General features: G+C 44.9%; 1 protein-coding gene across 1 annotated transcript in view; it reads right to left on the reverse strand.

The window, feature by feature from the left end:
* The window catches only part of BRD3 (bromodomain containing 3), a gene marked incomplete at its 5' end in the record, with an annotated part of 83173 nt that overhangs the window by 29023 nt on the left and 37649 nt on the right, over positions 1-16501 (reverse strand). Inside the window, 6 exon segments of the mRNA XM_056541083.1 lie at positions 1276-1574; positions 5505-5776; positions 6523-6714; positions 7397-7525; positions 9528-9899; positions 12315-12529. Coding sequence (XP_056397058.1) covers positions 1276-1574; positions 5505-5776; positions 6523-6714; positions 7397-7525; positions 9528-9899; positions 12315-12529 — 1479 coding nt within the window.

Raw genomic sequence — 16501 nt, forward strand, 5'->3', positions numbered from 1 at the left:
CCAGGGACTCCATGTAAGGGGTCCACCATACAGCACCACAATGTGCACCAGAGACTCCATGTAAGGGGTCCACCATACAGCCAACCACTACAGCACCACAATGTGCACCAGAGACTCCATGTAAGGGGTCCACCATACAGCCAACTACTACAGCACCACAATGTGCACCAGGGACTCCATGTAAGGGGTCCACCATACAGCACCACAATGTGCACCAGAGACTCCATGTAAGGGGTCCACCATACAGCCAACCACTACAGCACCACAATGTGCACCAGAGACTCCATGTAAGGGGTCCACCATACAGCCAACTACTACAGCACCACAATGTGCACCAGAGACTCCATGTAAGGGGTCCTCCATACAGCCAACTACTACAGCACCACAATGTGTACCAGAGACTCCATGTAAGGGGTCCACCATACAGCCAACTACTACAGCACCACAATGTGTACCAGAGACTCCATGTAAGGGGTCCACCATACAGCCAACTACTACAGCACCACAATGTGCACCAGGGACTCCATGTAAGGGGTCCACCATACAGCCAACTACTACAGCACCACAATGTGCACCAGAGACTCCATTTAAGGGGTCCACCATACAGCCAACCACTACAACACCACAATGTGCACCAGAGACTACATGTAAGGGGTCCTCCATACAGCCAACCACTATAGCACCACAATGTGCACCAGGGACTCCATGTAAGGGGTCCACCATACAGCCAACCACTATAGCACCACAATGTGCACCAGGGACTCCATGTAAGGGGTCCTCCATACAGCCAACTACTACAACACCACAATGTGTACCAGAGACTACATGTAAGGGGTCCACCATACAGCCAACCACTGTGGCCCCTGATGGACCCCTTACAGACCTCTCATGTGGAGTCCCTGGTGCACGTCATACTGCCAACCTGTGCTGCAGTTCTATAGAGCAGTGTCATCAGGACTAGCAGCCTATTTTCTTCTCTGGATCTTACAATAAACCTGCCCCTAATCCGTGCACCAGGCTGAATTTTGTGAGGATTTGCTGTAGATTTTACCCCCCCGTTACATGTGTAGTGGTACAGTCCACAGTGAAAATCTGAAACAGAATATTCTGCAGAAAAACCTGTGAGAAAACCCCTCAACGTAAGATGCATCCAGCTCAGCTTCCCATCATCTGTAAAGACCCCACTAATCATTTTTAGGTACCACGGTGTCAGGAAGGGGCCACAGTGTGAGTAGTGATTCCGAGGAGACTCTACCCCCTCCCCCATCTACTCACAGAAAGGTTTCCTCTGCTTCTTCTGTAAACAGGACTTGACGTATCGCTCCAGCTCTCTCAGGGTTGTGGGTTTCAAGGTTTCAAAATCAATTTCTATCTCATCGGGGTTGGAGTCTCTTAGAGAAGGTTCTCGTGATTGTATAATGTGAACCACACGGCCCAGCTTCTCTCCTGGAAGCCGGTTGATGTCCAGGCTGAGCTGCCGCTTCTCGTCATAGGTCATGGGAAGCCCCTCCTCCTCCTCCTCGGAATCATAGGCCGCGGATGGAGGTTGTTTTCCGCCTTTCTTCGGCTGTTTGCTGCGGGGAGACGTGAAACAGATCATTCAGTAGGTTAACATGTTTGTGTTACCAGCCCCTACTGTCAACTCTATATATACAGCCCACGTGTGGGTCCCCTGTATATGTGGCCTAATGGGTTATACCAGCCCCTACTGTCAACTCTATATATACAGCCCACGTGTGGGTCCCCTGTATTTGTGGCCTAATGGGTTATACCAGCCCCTACTGTCAACTCTATATATACAGCCCACGTGTGGGTCCCCTGTATATGTGGCCTAATGGGTTATACCAGCCCCTACTGTCAACTCTATATATACAGCCCACGTGTGGGTCCCCTGTATTTGTGGCCTAATGGGTTATACCAGCCCCTACTGTCAACTCTATATATACAGCCCACGTGTGGGTCCCCTGTATATGTGGCCTAATGGGTTATACCAGCCCCTACTGTCAACTCTATATATACAGCCCACGTGTGGGTCCCCTGTACATGTGGCCTAATGGGTTATACCAGCCCCTACTGTCAACTCTATATATACAGCCCACGTGTGGGTCCCCAGTACGTGTGGCCTAATGGGTTATACCAGCCCCTACTGTCAACTCTATATATACAGCCCACGTGTGGGTCCCCTGTACGTGTGGCCTAATGGGTTATACCAGCCCCTACTGTCAACTCTATATATACAGCCCACGTGTGGGTCCCCTGTACGTGTGGGTCCCCTGTACATGTGGCCTAATGGGTTATACCAGCCCCTACTGTCAACTCTATATATACAGCCCACGTGTGGGTAACCTGTACATGTGGCCTAATGGGTTATACCAGCCCCTACTGTCAATTCTATATATACAGCCCATGTGTGGGTCCCCTGTACGTGTGGGTCCCCTGTACATGTGGCCTAATGGGTTATACCAGCCCCACTGCCTCATCTCTATACAGCCCACGTGTGGGTCACCAGTACATGTGGCCTAATGGGTTATACCAGCCCCACTGCCTCATCTCTATATATACAGCCCACGTGTGGGTCACCAGTACATGCTGCCTAATGGGTTATACCAGCCCCACGGTCTCATCTCTATATATACAGCCCACGTGTGGGTCACCAGTACATGTGGCCTAATGGGTTATACCAGCCCCACGGTCTCATCTCTATATATATATATATACAGCCCACGTGTGGGTCACCAGTACCTGTGGCCTAATGGGTTATACCAGCCCCACTGCCTCATCTCTATATATACAGCCCACGTGTGGGTCACCAGTACATGCTGCCTAATGGGTGATAACAGCCCCACGGTCTCATCTCTATATATACAGCCCACGTGTGGGTCACCAGTACCTGTGGCGTAATGGGTTATACCAACCCCACTGCCTCATCTCTATATATACAGCCCACGTGTGGGTCACCAGTACATGCTGCCTAATGGGTGATACCAGCCCCACGGTCTCATCTCTATATATACAGCCCACGTGTGGGTCACCAGTACATGCTGCCTAATGGGTGATACCAGCCCCACGGTCTCATCTCTATATATACAGCCCACGTGTGGGTCACCAGTACATGTGGCCTAATGAGTTATACCAGCCCCACTGCCTCATCTCTATATATACAGCCCACGTGTGGGTCACCAGTACATGCTGCCTAATGGGTGATACCAGCCCCACGGTCTCATCTCTATATATACAGCCCACGTGTGGGTCACCAGTACATGCTGCCTAATGGGTTATACCAGCCCCACGGTCTCATCTCTATATATACAGCCCACGTGTGGGTCACCAGTACATGTGGCCTAATGGGTTATACCAGCCCCACGGTCTCATCTCTATATATACAGCCCACGTGTGGGTCACCAGTACATGTGGCCTAATGGGTTATACCAGCCCCACGGTCTCATCTCTATATATACAGCCCACGTGTGGGTCACCAGTACATGCGGCCTAATGGGTTATACCAGCCCCACGGTCTCATCTCTATATATACAGCCCACGTGTGGGTCACCAGTACATGTGGCCTAATGGGTGATACCAGCCCCACGGTCTCATCTCTATATATACAGCCCACGTGTGGGTCACCAGTACATGCTGCCTAATGGGTGATACCAGCCCCACGGTCTCATCTCTATATATACAGCCCACGTGTGGGTCACCAGTACATGCTGCCTAATGGGTGATACCAGCCCCACGGTCTCATCTCTATATATACAGCCCACGTGTGGGTCACCAGTACATGCTGCCTAATGGGTGATACCAGCTCCATCATCTGTATTGGTGAACCATGCTGTACAGGCATTGTTTGCACCCATGTATATTGGGTGGGGGTGTTAGCCCTGTATTTGGAGCAGAGGTTTGTATGGTGCGGTGGGTTAAACATTTGTACTGTGTCATTTTTCTTGAGGCTGTTTTTGGCCTATCTTGATAAGTATACATTCTTCCGCAATGTTTATGTAGTCAAAGATTGTCATATTTAGGAAGATTTTGTGGTGATCTATGTGCATTGTTTTTACACGGAAGCTTTTTCATTATTTTAGTTGATCTAATTGTTTCATATAAATGTGCATGCCCAGCGTGTATTAGGTGGTGCCAATACTTTGTGTGCTGATCAGACATTGTGCTCACTTGTACACCCCCTATCCTACCTAGTGTATATGTAGGTGTATACCCCCCTATCCTACCTAGTGTATATGTAGGTGTATACCCCCCTATCCTACCTAGTGTATATGTAGGTGTATACCCCCCTATCCTACCTAGTGTATATGTAGGTGTGTACCCCCCTATCCTACCTAGTGTATATGTAGGTGTACACCCCCTATCCTACCTAGTGTATATGTAGGTGTACACCCCCTATCCCACCTAGTGTATATGTAGGTGTACACCCCCTATCCTACCTAGTGTATATGTAGGTGTACACCCCCTATCCTACCTAGTGTATATGTAGGTGTACACCCCCTATCCCACCTAGTGTATATGTAGGTGTATATTCCCCTATCCTACCTAGTGTATATGTAGGTGTGTACCCCCCTATCCTACCTAGTGTATATGTAGGTGTACACCCCCTATCCTACCTAGTGTATATGTAGGTGTACACCCCCTATCCCACCTAGTGTATATGTAGGTGTACACCCCCTATCCTACCTAGTGTATATGTAGGTGTACACCCCCTATCCCACCTAGTGTATATGTAGGTGTACACCCCCTATCCTACCTAGTGTATATGTAGGTGTACACCCCCTATCCTACCTAGTGTATATGTAGGTGTACACCCCCTATCCTACCTAGTGTATATGTAGGTGTACACCCCCTATCCTACCTAGTGTATATGTAGGTGTACACCCCCTATCCTACCTAGTGTATATGTAGCTGTACACCCCCTATCCTACCTAGTGTATATGTAGCTGTACACCCCCTATCCTACCTAGTGTATAGGTAGGTGTACACCCCCTATCCTACCTAGTGTATATGTAGCTGTACACCCCCTATCCTACCTAGTGTATATGTAGGTGTACACCCCCTATCCTACCTAGTGTATATGTAGGTGTATACCCCCTATCCTATGTAGTGTATATGTAGCTATACACCCCCTATCCTATGTAGTGTATATGTAGCTGTATACCCCCTATCCTACCTAGTGTATATGTAGGTGTACGTGTAGATGTATATCCTGTATTGTATATGAAGCTGTATACCCCCTATGTATTGTATATATATATATATATATATATATATATATATATATATATATATAGCTGTATACCCCCTATGTATTGTATATAATATAGCTATATACCCCCTATGTATTTTATATAATATAGCTATATACCCCCTATGTATTCTATATATAGCTGTATACAGTGTAATTAGCTGATCACAGCCATGGTGCTCACCTGTATCCCGCTTGCCCCCCCATGTATTGTACATGTAGCCGTACACAGTGTGATAAGCCATTTGGCGCTCACCTGTTGGCGGTGGGGGCGGCTGTGCTGGATGTAGTGGTTGCTGTCGTGCTGTTTGCTTTTTTCGCCGGAGCCTTTTTGGGAGGGACGGGCTTCACCGGCTGCGCAGATTTAATCTTTTTCTCCTCCTCCGTTTTCATCTTGTGCTTTTCTTTCTCCTTCTCTTTCTCCTTATCCTTCTTCTTCTTCTCCTTTTCCTTTTTCTCTTTCTTCTTCTTTGGTTTATTGACAGGGGCCTGGGACAGCGCAGCCAGTTGTTCATGTACGGCCTTCAGCTGTGAGGATGGAGAAAGAATCTTTAATACTTATCCTCTACAGTTAGTCACACCATCTATAGGACAGCGTTAGAAAACTAGGATGTGTATAACAGGGACGTGTCCACGTGGAAATCGCACATCCTGGAGGCAGATTAGCCACACTGAATGGCGCTAAACCCGCACATACCACAGAAAAATCCATGGCTCAGGGAGAATATGCTCAAGCTCTGACGCATACGGGGGATAGTTGTGTGTGCGCACACAGGGGGATATCTAGAATTAGAAATTTATTGCGGCTTTCTTCCAGAAACTGCGCCACCCTTGTCCTCAGGCTGTCTGTTGTATTGCAGCTCAGTTCAATTGAAGTGAATTGTGCTGAGCTGTAATACCACACACAACCTGAGGACAGATGTGGTGCTCGATCAAAGTACCTTTGTTTTTCATACCATGGATGACCCCTTTAAGGGTCTATTCACACGTACAGTATTCTGCGCAGATTTGATGCGCAGGATTTCAAGCTGTGGTCAGTCAAACAGTTTACATTGAAATCTGCAGCAGAAAATCCTGTGCATCAAACCTGCGCAGAATACTGTACGTGTGAATAGACCCTAAAGGAGATCATCTCAGGATTATAACTCTGGGTCCTGTGTGATTATAGCAGCAGCACACCTGACCACTGCCCCAATCACACAGGGGACCCCATAACTTCTTCTCCTGATGGGTGATACCCCAGCTGTATGTGTGTGCCCGTTCACATGTCTTACCTGCTCCTGCAGCTCGGCCAGCCGCGTGGCGCGCTCCTCTTCAGAGTCTGAGCTGTCTGACTGGGACGAGCTCTCCTCGCTGGTGTGACTGCTCTCTACACTCTTACTGACCACTGGGGCAGCTGCTGGCGGAGGGGCAGCGGGCTCTGCTGGCTCATCTGGCATCTTGGCAAACCTCATCTCAAAAACATCCTGTGGAAACAGATCAGGTCACCGATACTGAGGAGGAAGAAGAGGACGAGTAGGGGGCAGAGGAAGTGACAGGAGAGGAAGACCAGGATGAGGGACAGGTAGAGGAGCCGCAGGAACCAGGCGCCCATGTCTCCCACATCAGCGACCGTTATATGCATGTGCCACCTCAGTCACATGACAGAGGGTGGAGCCTAACAGTGACAGGGAGGAGCCAGACAAATTAATATTCATCTGCAACTGATAAAGTCATTAAAGGGATTGTTCAGCCATGAAAACTCCCCTCCCCACATTCACAGGAGATAACTGTGCGATCACTGGGACCTCCAGGATCCTGAGCTGTATTGGCCATCACAGACCACATGTCTGCCACTACACATCAACAGGAGACTTGGGACCCCATTATTAAGATTGTGGGGGCCCTAGAGCATTACTCCCAGGTGCTATATTCCTTATTCTCTGCATACACATTGGACGTGCTTAGACAGGATAGAGATGTGGGTGCTGTGTGGGCGCCATTACTGACGGTACCACCTGCAGACATGATTGTGCTGTAGTATTATCCATTCATGGACAATGTCTGAAGACCACAGTGATGCCCCCGATAACTCTCACTACGGCTGCCAGACACTCTGTATTACACTAGTGTCAATCCAGCCCAAGATGTCTGTGACTCTGCACTTACCTGGAGTTTTCTGGCCATGGCGACCACCTCGTGATCCGGAGGGTTGTACTTGTAACAGTTTGAGAACATTAACCGTATATCAGCTGCAAAAGCCTGTGCGTCCTGGTAATCCCGACCGTCCATTTTCTTCTACAATGAAACATAAGTGAGCGGGAATAAATAATGGAGACGGGGGCAGATGGGGCATGTAGGAAGAAACACATCTAGAACAACCTCATACTACTCTCGTATTCTCAGGATGTGGCAGATGTCCTGTCTCTTCCAAACTACAATCCTGACCGCCATCCCTGCTCCATCCACAACATGGGCTCGTCCTAGTACACCGCGTTTTAGCTGCTGGCCTTCTCTCATGCTCTCCTTGCTGTCAGTGAATGGTACTTTGTTCAGGCCCAACAGCAGAAACCCTGCCACGTCCTACAGCTGAGGTTTTGTTTCCTTGTAACAGTGAAGGTAACGGCAGACTAGAGAGAATTGTGTCTCTTTCAGTAGATTATCTGCACTCACACAATGCAGAAAACCAGAGAGAAGTCCATGATGGAACCAGCCCTGGGACAAGGACCATTCATCGACAGCAGATCTACTGAGCGGAGGTGAAACATACAATTGTTAACCTTTATTTACATAAAATAGGAAACCTTTTAACCCCTTAAGGACCAGGCCAATTTTTATGTTTTGCACTTTTGACCCCCCTCATCCTTAAATAGTTCTAAGTTTTCTTATTTTTATTATCTGCAGACCTATATGAGGGCCTGTTTTTTGTGGGACCAATTGTACTTTGTAATGACACCTTTCATTTTACCATAACATATGCTCAAAAAAAAAAAAAAAAAAAAAAATTATAAAGATCGCCTCCTATTTATACTATTAACTGTTTTCTTAATTCTTTAGGTCGGCCTGATTACAACAATACCCAGTTTGTATAGTTTTTGTCAAGTTTTACTACTTTTAAAAAATTGTAAACTTTTTTTTTATTGGCATTAGAACTTATGCCCAATTACTTTCTTATTTTCACATATACGGGTGGTATGAGGGTTATTTTTTGTGCCGTGATCTAAAGTTTTTATTGGGACCATTATGGTACTGATAATTTTTTGCTTAATTTTTATTATATGACATGATGTGATTAAAAAAGAAATAAAATATATAAACTCCAGAATTGCTGTTTATTTCACTTTTACGCCATTCACCATTTGGGATAAACAATGTTATATTTTAATGGTTGGGACAATACTGCACAAGGTGATACCAAACAGGTTTCTTTTTAATTATGTTTATATACTGCTGGGCGGCAGAATGACACATTGGGCCGGGGGCTTCCAGGGCCCGACGGTCACACCACAGCTCAGGAAGACTATCGTACCAGAGGACCGGAGAAGGAGAGCTGGAGGTAAGTAGAGGTTTATTTATTTATTTATTTTTAAACACCTCCTGTTGGATAACCCGGGTGAATCTCAATTAGATTTTTTTTTTTATATAAAAACTTAATTGGTCCCTAAGGGGACTTTTAGGGGGAAACATTAGATTCTTCATACAGATCAACGCAGTACTATTTAACCACATTGATCAGTGTGCCCTGTGCTCGATTGATCTAGTGTGGTCCTGACAGCCACAGGAAGCACAGAAGGAGAGGTAAGCCCTACAGCTACCTAAACAGTGGATCTCCCGCCCACAATCACTCTGCGTGGGGACCATCCACACCACTACACCACCAGGGACCATTTAAATGTCCTTTCAGTTGCTGCATACTAACTGTGGCCCCCAGCTACTGATATCAGCTGCAGACCACCCAGTATAGTGCAGGCTGGAGTCAGGAGCATGCCATAGCTCCTTAATATGTCATGGGTCGTTAAGAGGTTAAGATTGACGTCTACCAGTAAGACCCTGTTCACATCACAATAACTGCATCCATTTGACATATAACCCAGCAAAAGCTCCTGACTTATCCCACTGGTGAACGGCCCATCATGCAGTAGGATATGTTGCCCATAGAAAGGTATACAATGGGAGCCTATGTAAATGCAGTTTTCCCCGATCCTTAGCGACCTTACACATCAGACACCTGGCCCTTTACTAATATTGATAAAGAGGAGTCTCCCTGGGTTATAGATGAGGAATCCAGAGAAGGACTGACCTTTACAGTACTGAGGTCCATGGGATGCTTGATGATATCATGGTAGTCGTGCAGCTCCAGGGCCTCGGCGTCCACCGGTTTGTAGAAGGGCCAGGCGTAGGCGGCGTGCTTCTTGGACAGCATCTCCTTCAGGATACTGTCGCAGTATTTCAGGTGCTCGGTTAGTTTGCCTTTCTTGCCTGCGTGCTGCGGAATCTCTCCTTCCTCCAGATCCTTCTTTGGTGGTTTGATGGGGCGCCCGGTGCTCTCTCTCCTGTTCGCCACTTTTGCTTGCTTAGGATCCAAGATCGGTACGGGCGACTCACTGCGGCTGGCGGTTATGGCGGATGTGGTGGGGGTGGTGGTGTCCGCTTTTCTCTTTACACCTTTTTTCTACATAAAGAAGAACAATAACTGCAGTGGTTGGTAATTGATGGGAGATGTGACCCATACACCAGAGAGGACTGGTCAGCGCCTATGCCTGGCCAGCAGGGGGAGCTGCACTACACAGGTGTAGGGTGGGGCAATTCTTCCTTATTGGGGCTCCCCCTCAGTCTAGGTCAGTGTTTTCCAAACACTGTCTCCAGCTGTTGAAAAACTACAACTTCCAACAGCCGTTGGCTGTCCGGGCATGCTGGGAGTTGTAGTTTTGCAACAGTTGGAGACCCAGTGTTTGGAAAACACTGATCTAGGTGTGGATGTCCCCTGATAATCTCCCTAAGGGTACGTTCACACGCACGGATTTTCGCAGTGTATTTAGCTGCAGATCCGCTGGAAAAAGCCCCGCTCTATGCTGGCTTTACATGTGCCTGGTGGTAGCGGCAATACACTGCTACGAGCAGACACACTGCAGCGATGTGCGCGGCGAACTCGCACATCGCGGACGCTCTCCCTGCTCTGAGCTAGGCAGAGAGCTCCCGCGATGTGAGAGTATACTGCGACTCGCTGGTAGCGGCGTATTGCCAATACGAGCAGGCACATGTAAAGCCAGCATAGAGCGAGCCTTCACCAGCGGATTTGCAGCATAAAATACGCTGAAAATCCGCGCGTGTGAACGTACCCTTAGGGTACGTTCACACGTGCAGATTTTCGCAGCGGACCACCGCTGAAGGACCTCCTATATGCTGCCTTTATATGTGCATGCTCTGAGTGGCAATACGCCGCTCCAAGCAGACACACTGCGATGTGCGAGTTGCCGCGCATGCGCGGTGTACTAGCACACATCGCGGCCGCTCTCCCTGCTCAATGAGCCAAGCCGAGAGCTGCCGCGATGTGCGAGTATACTGCGCATGCGTGTGGCGACTTGCACATTGCTGTGTGTCTGCTCGGAGCGGAGTATTGCAGCATATAGGAGGTCCGCACGTGTGAACGTACCCTTAGGCTACGTTTACATGAAAGAATTTCTGTTGGAATTTACAGCCCATTACTTTCAATGGAATTCTGCGCTCCACATTCCGCCACGGAAATTCCACTTTCCACAGAAATATAAGATCAGTCTTAAATTTTGCAGAATTCAGGCGCGGAATCCCATTCTAAGAACACAGAAATTCTGCCACAATTCCGTTCAGCAAAGCAGAATTTTTGCAGAATTGTGGAAATTCTGCCGGAATATTCCACACGGACATTCCGTTGCAGGATTTCAACAGGAACCTGCTGCACTGTGCAGATGGCGGAAATTCCGATTCCAGCATCGGCAGAAAGACTGAACTTGTCTATTCTTTTAGCAGATTCTGCTTGGAAATGCATTGCCCTCTATGGAGATGGAACATTTGCGCGCGGTCTCAGTGCCTGCCGGATTAATTAAATGTGCGGAGCGTCAGCCTGTGTTTTTCGTGCGGACATTCCACACATTTTCAGCCATATGAACGCAGCCTAATTGGCGATTTGGTTACTGACTGGATCAGCTTCAGAAAACCCCAGAGATACACAGTACACAATGTAGCTGAGCTGGAGCCCTGATCACATCCTCCAGAGGGTTGTGGATAAAATTGTGTTTTTTTCTGGACCCCAATTGGACCCCGGCTATAGGACGACCTGCGCTGGTCAATGCACACTTGTAAATTTGCCGTATATCTACTGTGGCGGATTTCTCTTCAAAATCCCTTAAAGGGGTATTCCGGTGAAAACCTTTTTTCTTTTAAATCAACTGGTGGCAGAAAGTTAAACATATTTGTAAATTACTTCTATTAAAAAAGCTTAATCCTTCCTTTACTTATTAGCTGCTGAATACTACAGAGGAAATTATTTTTTTGGAATGCTCTCTGATGACATCACGAGCACAGTGCTCTCTGCTGACGTTATAATAATAATAATAATATTAACACTTTAAGTATTGTTGTCCTTAGTGGGATTTGAACCCAAGGCCCCAGCGCTGCAAGGCATCAGTGCTAACCACTGAGCCACCATGCTACCCTTAGCATACATCTGCTATGCATGGTTGCTAAAATGGACAGAGATGTCAGCAGAGAGCACTGTGGCCGTGATGTCATCAGTGTTCCAAAAAGAAAGGAATTTCCTCTGTAGCATTCAGCAGCTAATAAGTACTGGAAGGATTAAGATTTTTTAATAGAAGTAATTTACAAATATGTTTAAACTTTCTGCCACCAGTTGATATAAAAGAAAAAAGGTTTTCACCGGAGTACCCCTTTAATATACTGTAATCCGCTCTGGATTCTCCATCCAGAATTCCAAAAGAAAAGGGAAAAATAAATCAATGAATCTGCCTAGTGTGCACTTACCCCAATAAGTGAGGCCAGACCCCCCCCCCCCTATCACAAACCTCCCCCACACATAGACATCGGCCATTACCTTTACAACTGGGGCGGCTGGAGGAACAACTGATGCTACTGGGACTGGTGCTGCTGGAGGCGGCGGCGGAGCGGAGGCGACTGGTACCGTTACGTTAGCCGTTATAGTTGGCACAGGAGTGGCAGCGATGACTGGCGTCTGGGATACTAGAGGAGCGATGTTGGTGAGCTGGACTGTGGGGCTGACTGTGGAGATGGCAGAGGTTTGGGTCGTGGCTGCAAGAAGAAAGTAAAGTGTTGATTTATATCTGCAGTGAAGAATATAGACGCAATATGGACTCTACTATGTACACTGCTAGTGAAGTCAAGGATCTACTATGGACCCCAGAGTGATGGACCCCCCAATCTACTATGGACAATGCTAGTGATATCCAGAATCTATTAGTGATGTCCAGCATCTACTATGGACCCCCCCCCCCCCCCCAAGTGATGTCCAGCATCTACTATGGATCCGCCCAGTGATGTCCAGAATCTACTATGGACCCCCCAGTGATGTCCAGCATTTACTATGGACCCCCAGTGATGTCCAGCATCTACTATGGAAGTGGCCTCTTCGGTGGGACCAAGACATGATGGCGGAGGAGCCCTCAGGTCTCATAAGACATATAGCTATAGGGTTTGTGTTCATGCACCAAGTCTCCACATCAGCTCGGTCCATACACAGGGTGACAACCACTTATGGCCACTATTATAATGCCTGGAAGCTTGAGTGTCACAGCAGTAATGGCATTCTATTCATAAATCAGGGGATAAATGTCAGACAATGCTGCAGAACATGAAGTCACTGCTGACACCAAAAAGATCCTGCAGATCGCAACAAACCAGATCTCCGCCTGGGTTTTGGAAGGAGAATGGGAGTTGCTATGGGTAAGTTTTCTAGACGCATTGTTGCAGGTCTCTTTATACATCATGGAGAATTATTACTGTAACAACACTGCACCTATGTGCGTCTATAACTATATATATATATATATATATATATATATATATATATATATATATATATCTATATATATATCTATGTGAGTCTCTAACTATATATCTGTCTATGTGTGTCTAGAACTATATATATATATATATATATATCTGTCTATGTGTGTCTAGAACTATATATATGTCTATGTGTGTCTATAACTATATATATGTCTATGTGTGTCTATAACTATATATATATATATATATATATATATGTCTATGTGCGTCTATAACTATATGTCTATGTGTGTGTCTATAACTATATATATATATATATATATATATATATATATATATTATATATATATATATATATATATATATACATATACACACACACACACACGTCTATGTGCGTCTATAACTATATATATGTCTATGTGCGTCTATAACTAAATATACGTCTATGTGTGTCTATAACTATATATATATGTCTATGTGCGTCTATAACTATATATATGTCTATGTGTGTCTATAACTAAATATACGTCTATGTGTGTCTATAACTATATATATATATGTCTATGTGTGTCTATAACTATATATATATGTCTATGTGTGTCTATAACTATATATATATATGTCTATGTGTGTCTATAACTATATATATATATATATATATATATGTCTATGTGCGTCTATAACTAAATATACGTCTATGTGTGTCTATAACAATATGTATGTCTATAACTAAATATACGTCTATGTGTGTCTATAACTATATATATATATGTCTATGTGTGTCTATAACTATATATATGTCTATGTGTGTCTATAACTATATATATATATGTCTATGTGTGTCTATAACTATATATATATATATGTCTATGTGTGTCTATAACTATATATATATATGTCTATGTGTGTCTATAACAATATGTATGTCTATGTGTGTCTATAACTGTATATATGTCTATGTGTGTCTATAACTATATATATATGTCTATGTGTGTCTATAACTATATATATATATATATATATATATATATATATATATATGTCTATGTGTGTCTATAACTATATATATATATATATATATATATATATATATATATATATATATATATGTCTATGTGTGTCTATCTATATATATATGTCTATGTGCGTCTATAACTAAATATACGTCTATGTGCGTCTATAACTATATATCTGTCTATGTGCGTCTATAACTATATATATATGTCTATGTGCGTCTATAACTATATATATATGTCTATGTGCGTCTATAACTATATATATATGTCTATGTGCGTCTATAACTATATATATATATGTCTATGTGTGTGTCTATAACTATATATATATATGTATGTGTGTCTCTCTATATATGTATGTGTATATATATGTATATATGTGTATGTGTATATATGAGTCTATATGTATGTGCGTCTGTATATATGTATACAGTGGGGCAAAAAAGTATTTAGTCAGCCCCCAATTGTACCCGTTCTTCCCCTTATAAAGATGAGGCTGTAATTTCCATCATAGGTTATAACCTCAACTATGAGACAGAATGAGAAAAATCCATAAATCCCATTGTCTGATTATTAACGAATTTATCTGCAAATTATGGTGGAAAATAAGTATTTGGTCACCTACAGACAAGTAAGATTTCTGCCTCTCACAGACCTGTCACTTCTTCTATAAGAGTCTCCTCCGTCCTCCACTCGTTACCTGTATTAATGGCTCCTGTATGAACTTGTTATCAGTATAAAAGACACCTGTCCACAACCTCAAACAGTCACACTCCAAACTCCACTATGGCCAAGACCAAAGAGCTGGCGAAGGACACCAGAAACAAAATTGTAGACCTGCACCAGGCTGGGAAGACTAAGGCCCTCATTTACTATTCTAAACCCGACCTCTTTTGTCGCATCTTTGTCTGCGCCATGTCGCAGACATCGTGCGCCAGTCTGCGGCACGATGCAAACATTTTTTCCCGACGGACCCGATGTGGATTCTCCCAAACCCGAAAAAGGGGCGTAACCCGACATTTCTGAGCTTTCCCACGTATTTATAAAGGTTTACAACCCGAATTTGTTGTATTGTTGTGGATTTTTTCCCGACAGCTCAGATTAGTTGGAAACCAAAACCAACAAAACCCAGTGCGACAAACAGGATGCGACATAATAATAAATACCAGGGGAAAAAAAGCAGTCGGGTAAGAAAGCAACATAGACTTACAACCCGATTTTCTTAGTAAATGAGGGCCTGAATCTGCAATAGGCAAGCAGCTTGGTGTGAAGAAATCAACTGTGGGAGCAATTATTAGAAAATGGAAGACATACAAGACCACTGATAATCTCCCTCCATCTGGGGCTCCACGCAAGATCTCACCCCGTGGTGTCAAAATGATCACAAGAACGGTGATCCCAGAACCACACGGGGGGACCTAGTGAATGACCTGCAGAGAGCTGGGACCAAAATAACAAAGGCTACCATCAGTAATACACTACACCGCCAGGGACTCGAATCATGCAGTGCCAGACGTGTCCCCATGCTTAAGCCAGTACATGTCCGGGCCCGTCTGAAGTTTGCTAGAGAGCATTTGGATGATTCAGAAGAGGATTGGGAGAAGGTCATATTGTCAGATAAACCAAAGTAGAACTTTTTGGTAAAAACTCAACTCGTCATGTTTGGAGGAGAAAGAATGCCGAGTTACATCCAAAGAACACCATACCTACTGTGAAGCATGGGGGTGGAAACATCACGCTTTGGGGCTGTTTTTCAGCAAAGGGACCAGGACGACTGATCTGTGTAAAGGAAAGAATGAATGGGGCCATGTATCTTTTTTTTTTGAGTGAAAACCTCCTTCCATCCCAAAGGGCATTGAAGGTGAAACATAGCTGGGTCTTTCAGCATTACAAAGATCCCAAACACACAAACTGGGCAATGAAGGAGTGGCTTCCTAAGAAGCATTTAAAGGTCCTGGAGTGGTCTAGTCAGTCAGTCTCCAGATCTCAACCCCATAGAAAACCTTTGGAGGGAGTTGAAAGTCTGTGTTGCCCCAAAACATCACTGCTCTAGAGGAGATCTGCATGGAGGAATGGGCCAATATTTTCTCAGAGTTGAGGTTATAACCCATGAGGAAAATTACAGCCTCTCATCTTTATAAGTGGGAGAATTTGTACAATTGGTGGCTGACTAAATACTTTTTTGCCCCACTGCATATGTGTGTGTGTATGTGTATGTGTATATATATATATATAT

This window comes from Hyla sarda, chromosome 9 (genome assembly GCF_029499605.1).
Source record: "Hyla sarda isolate aHylSar1 chromosome 9, aHylSar1.hap1, whole genome shotgun sequence".
NCBI lineage: Eukaryota > Metazoa > Chordata > Amphibia > Anura > Hylidae > Hyla > Hyla sarda.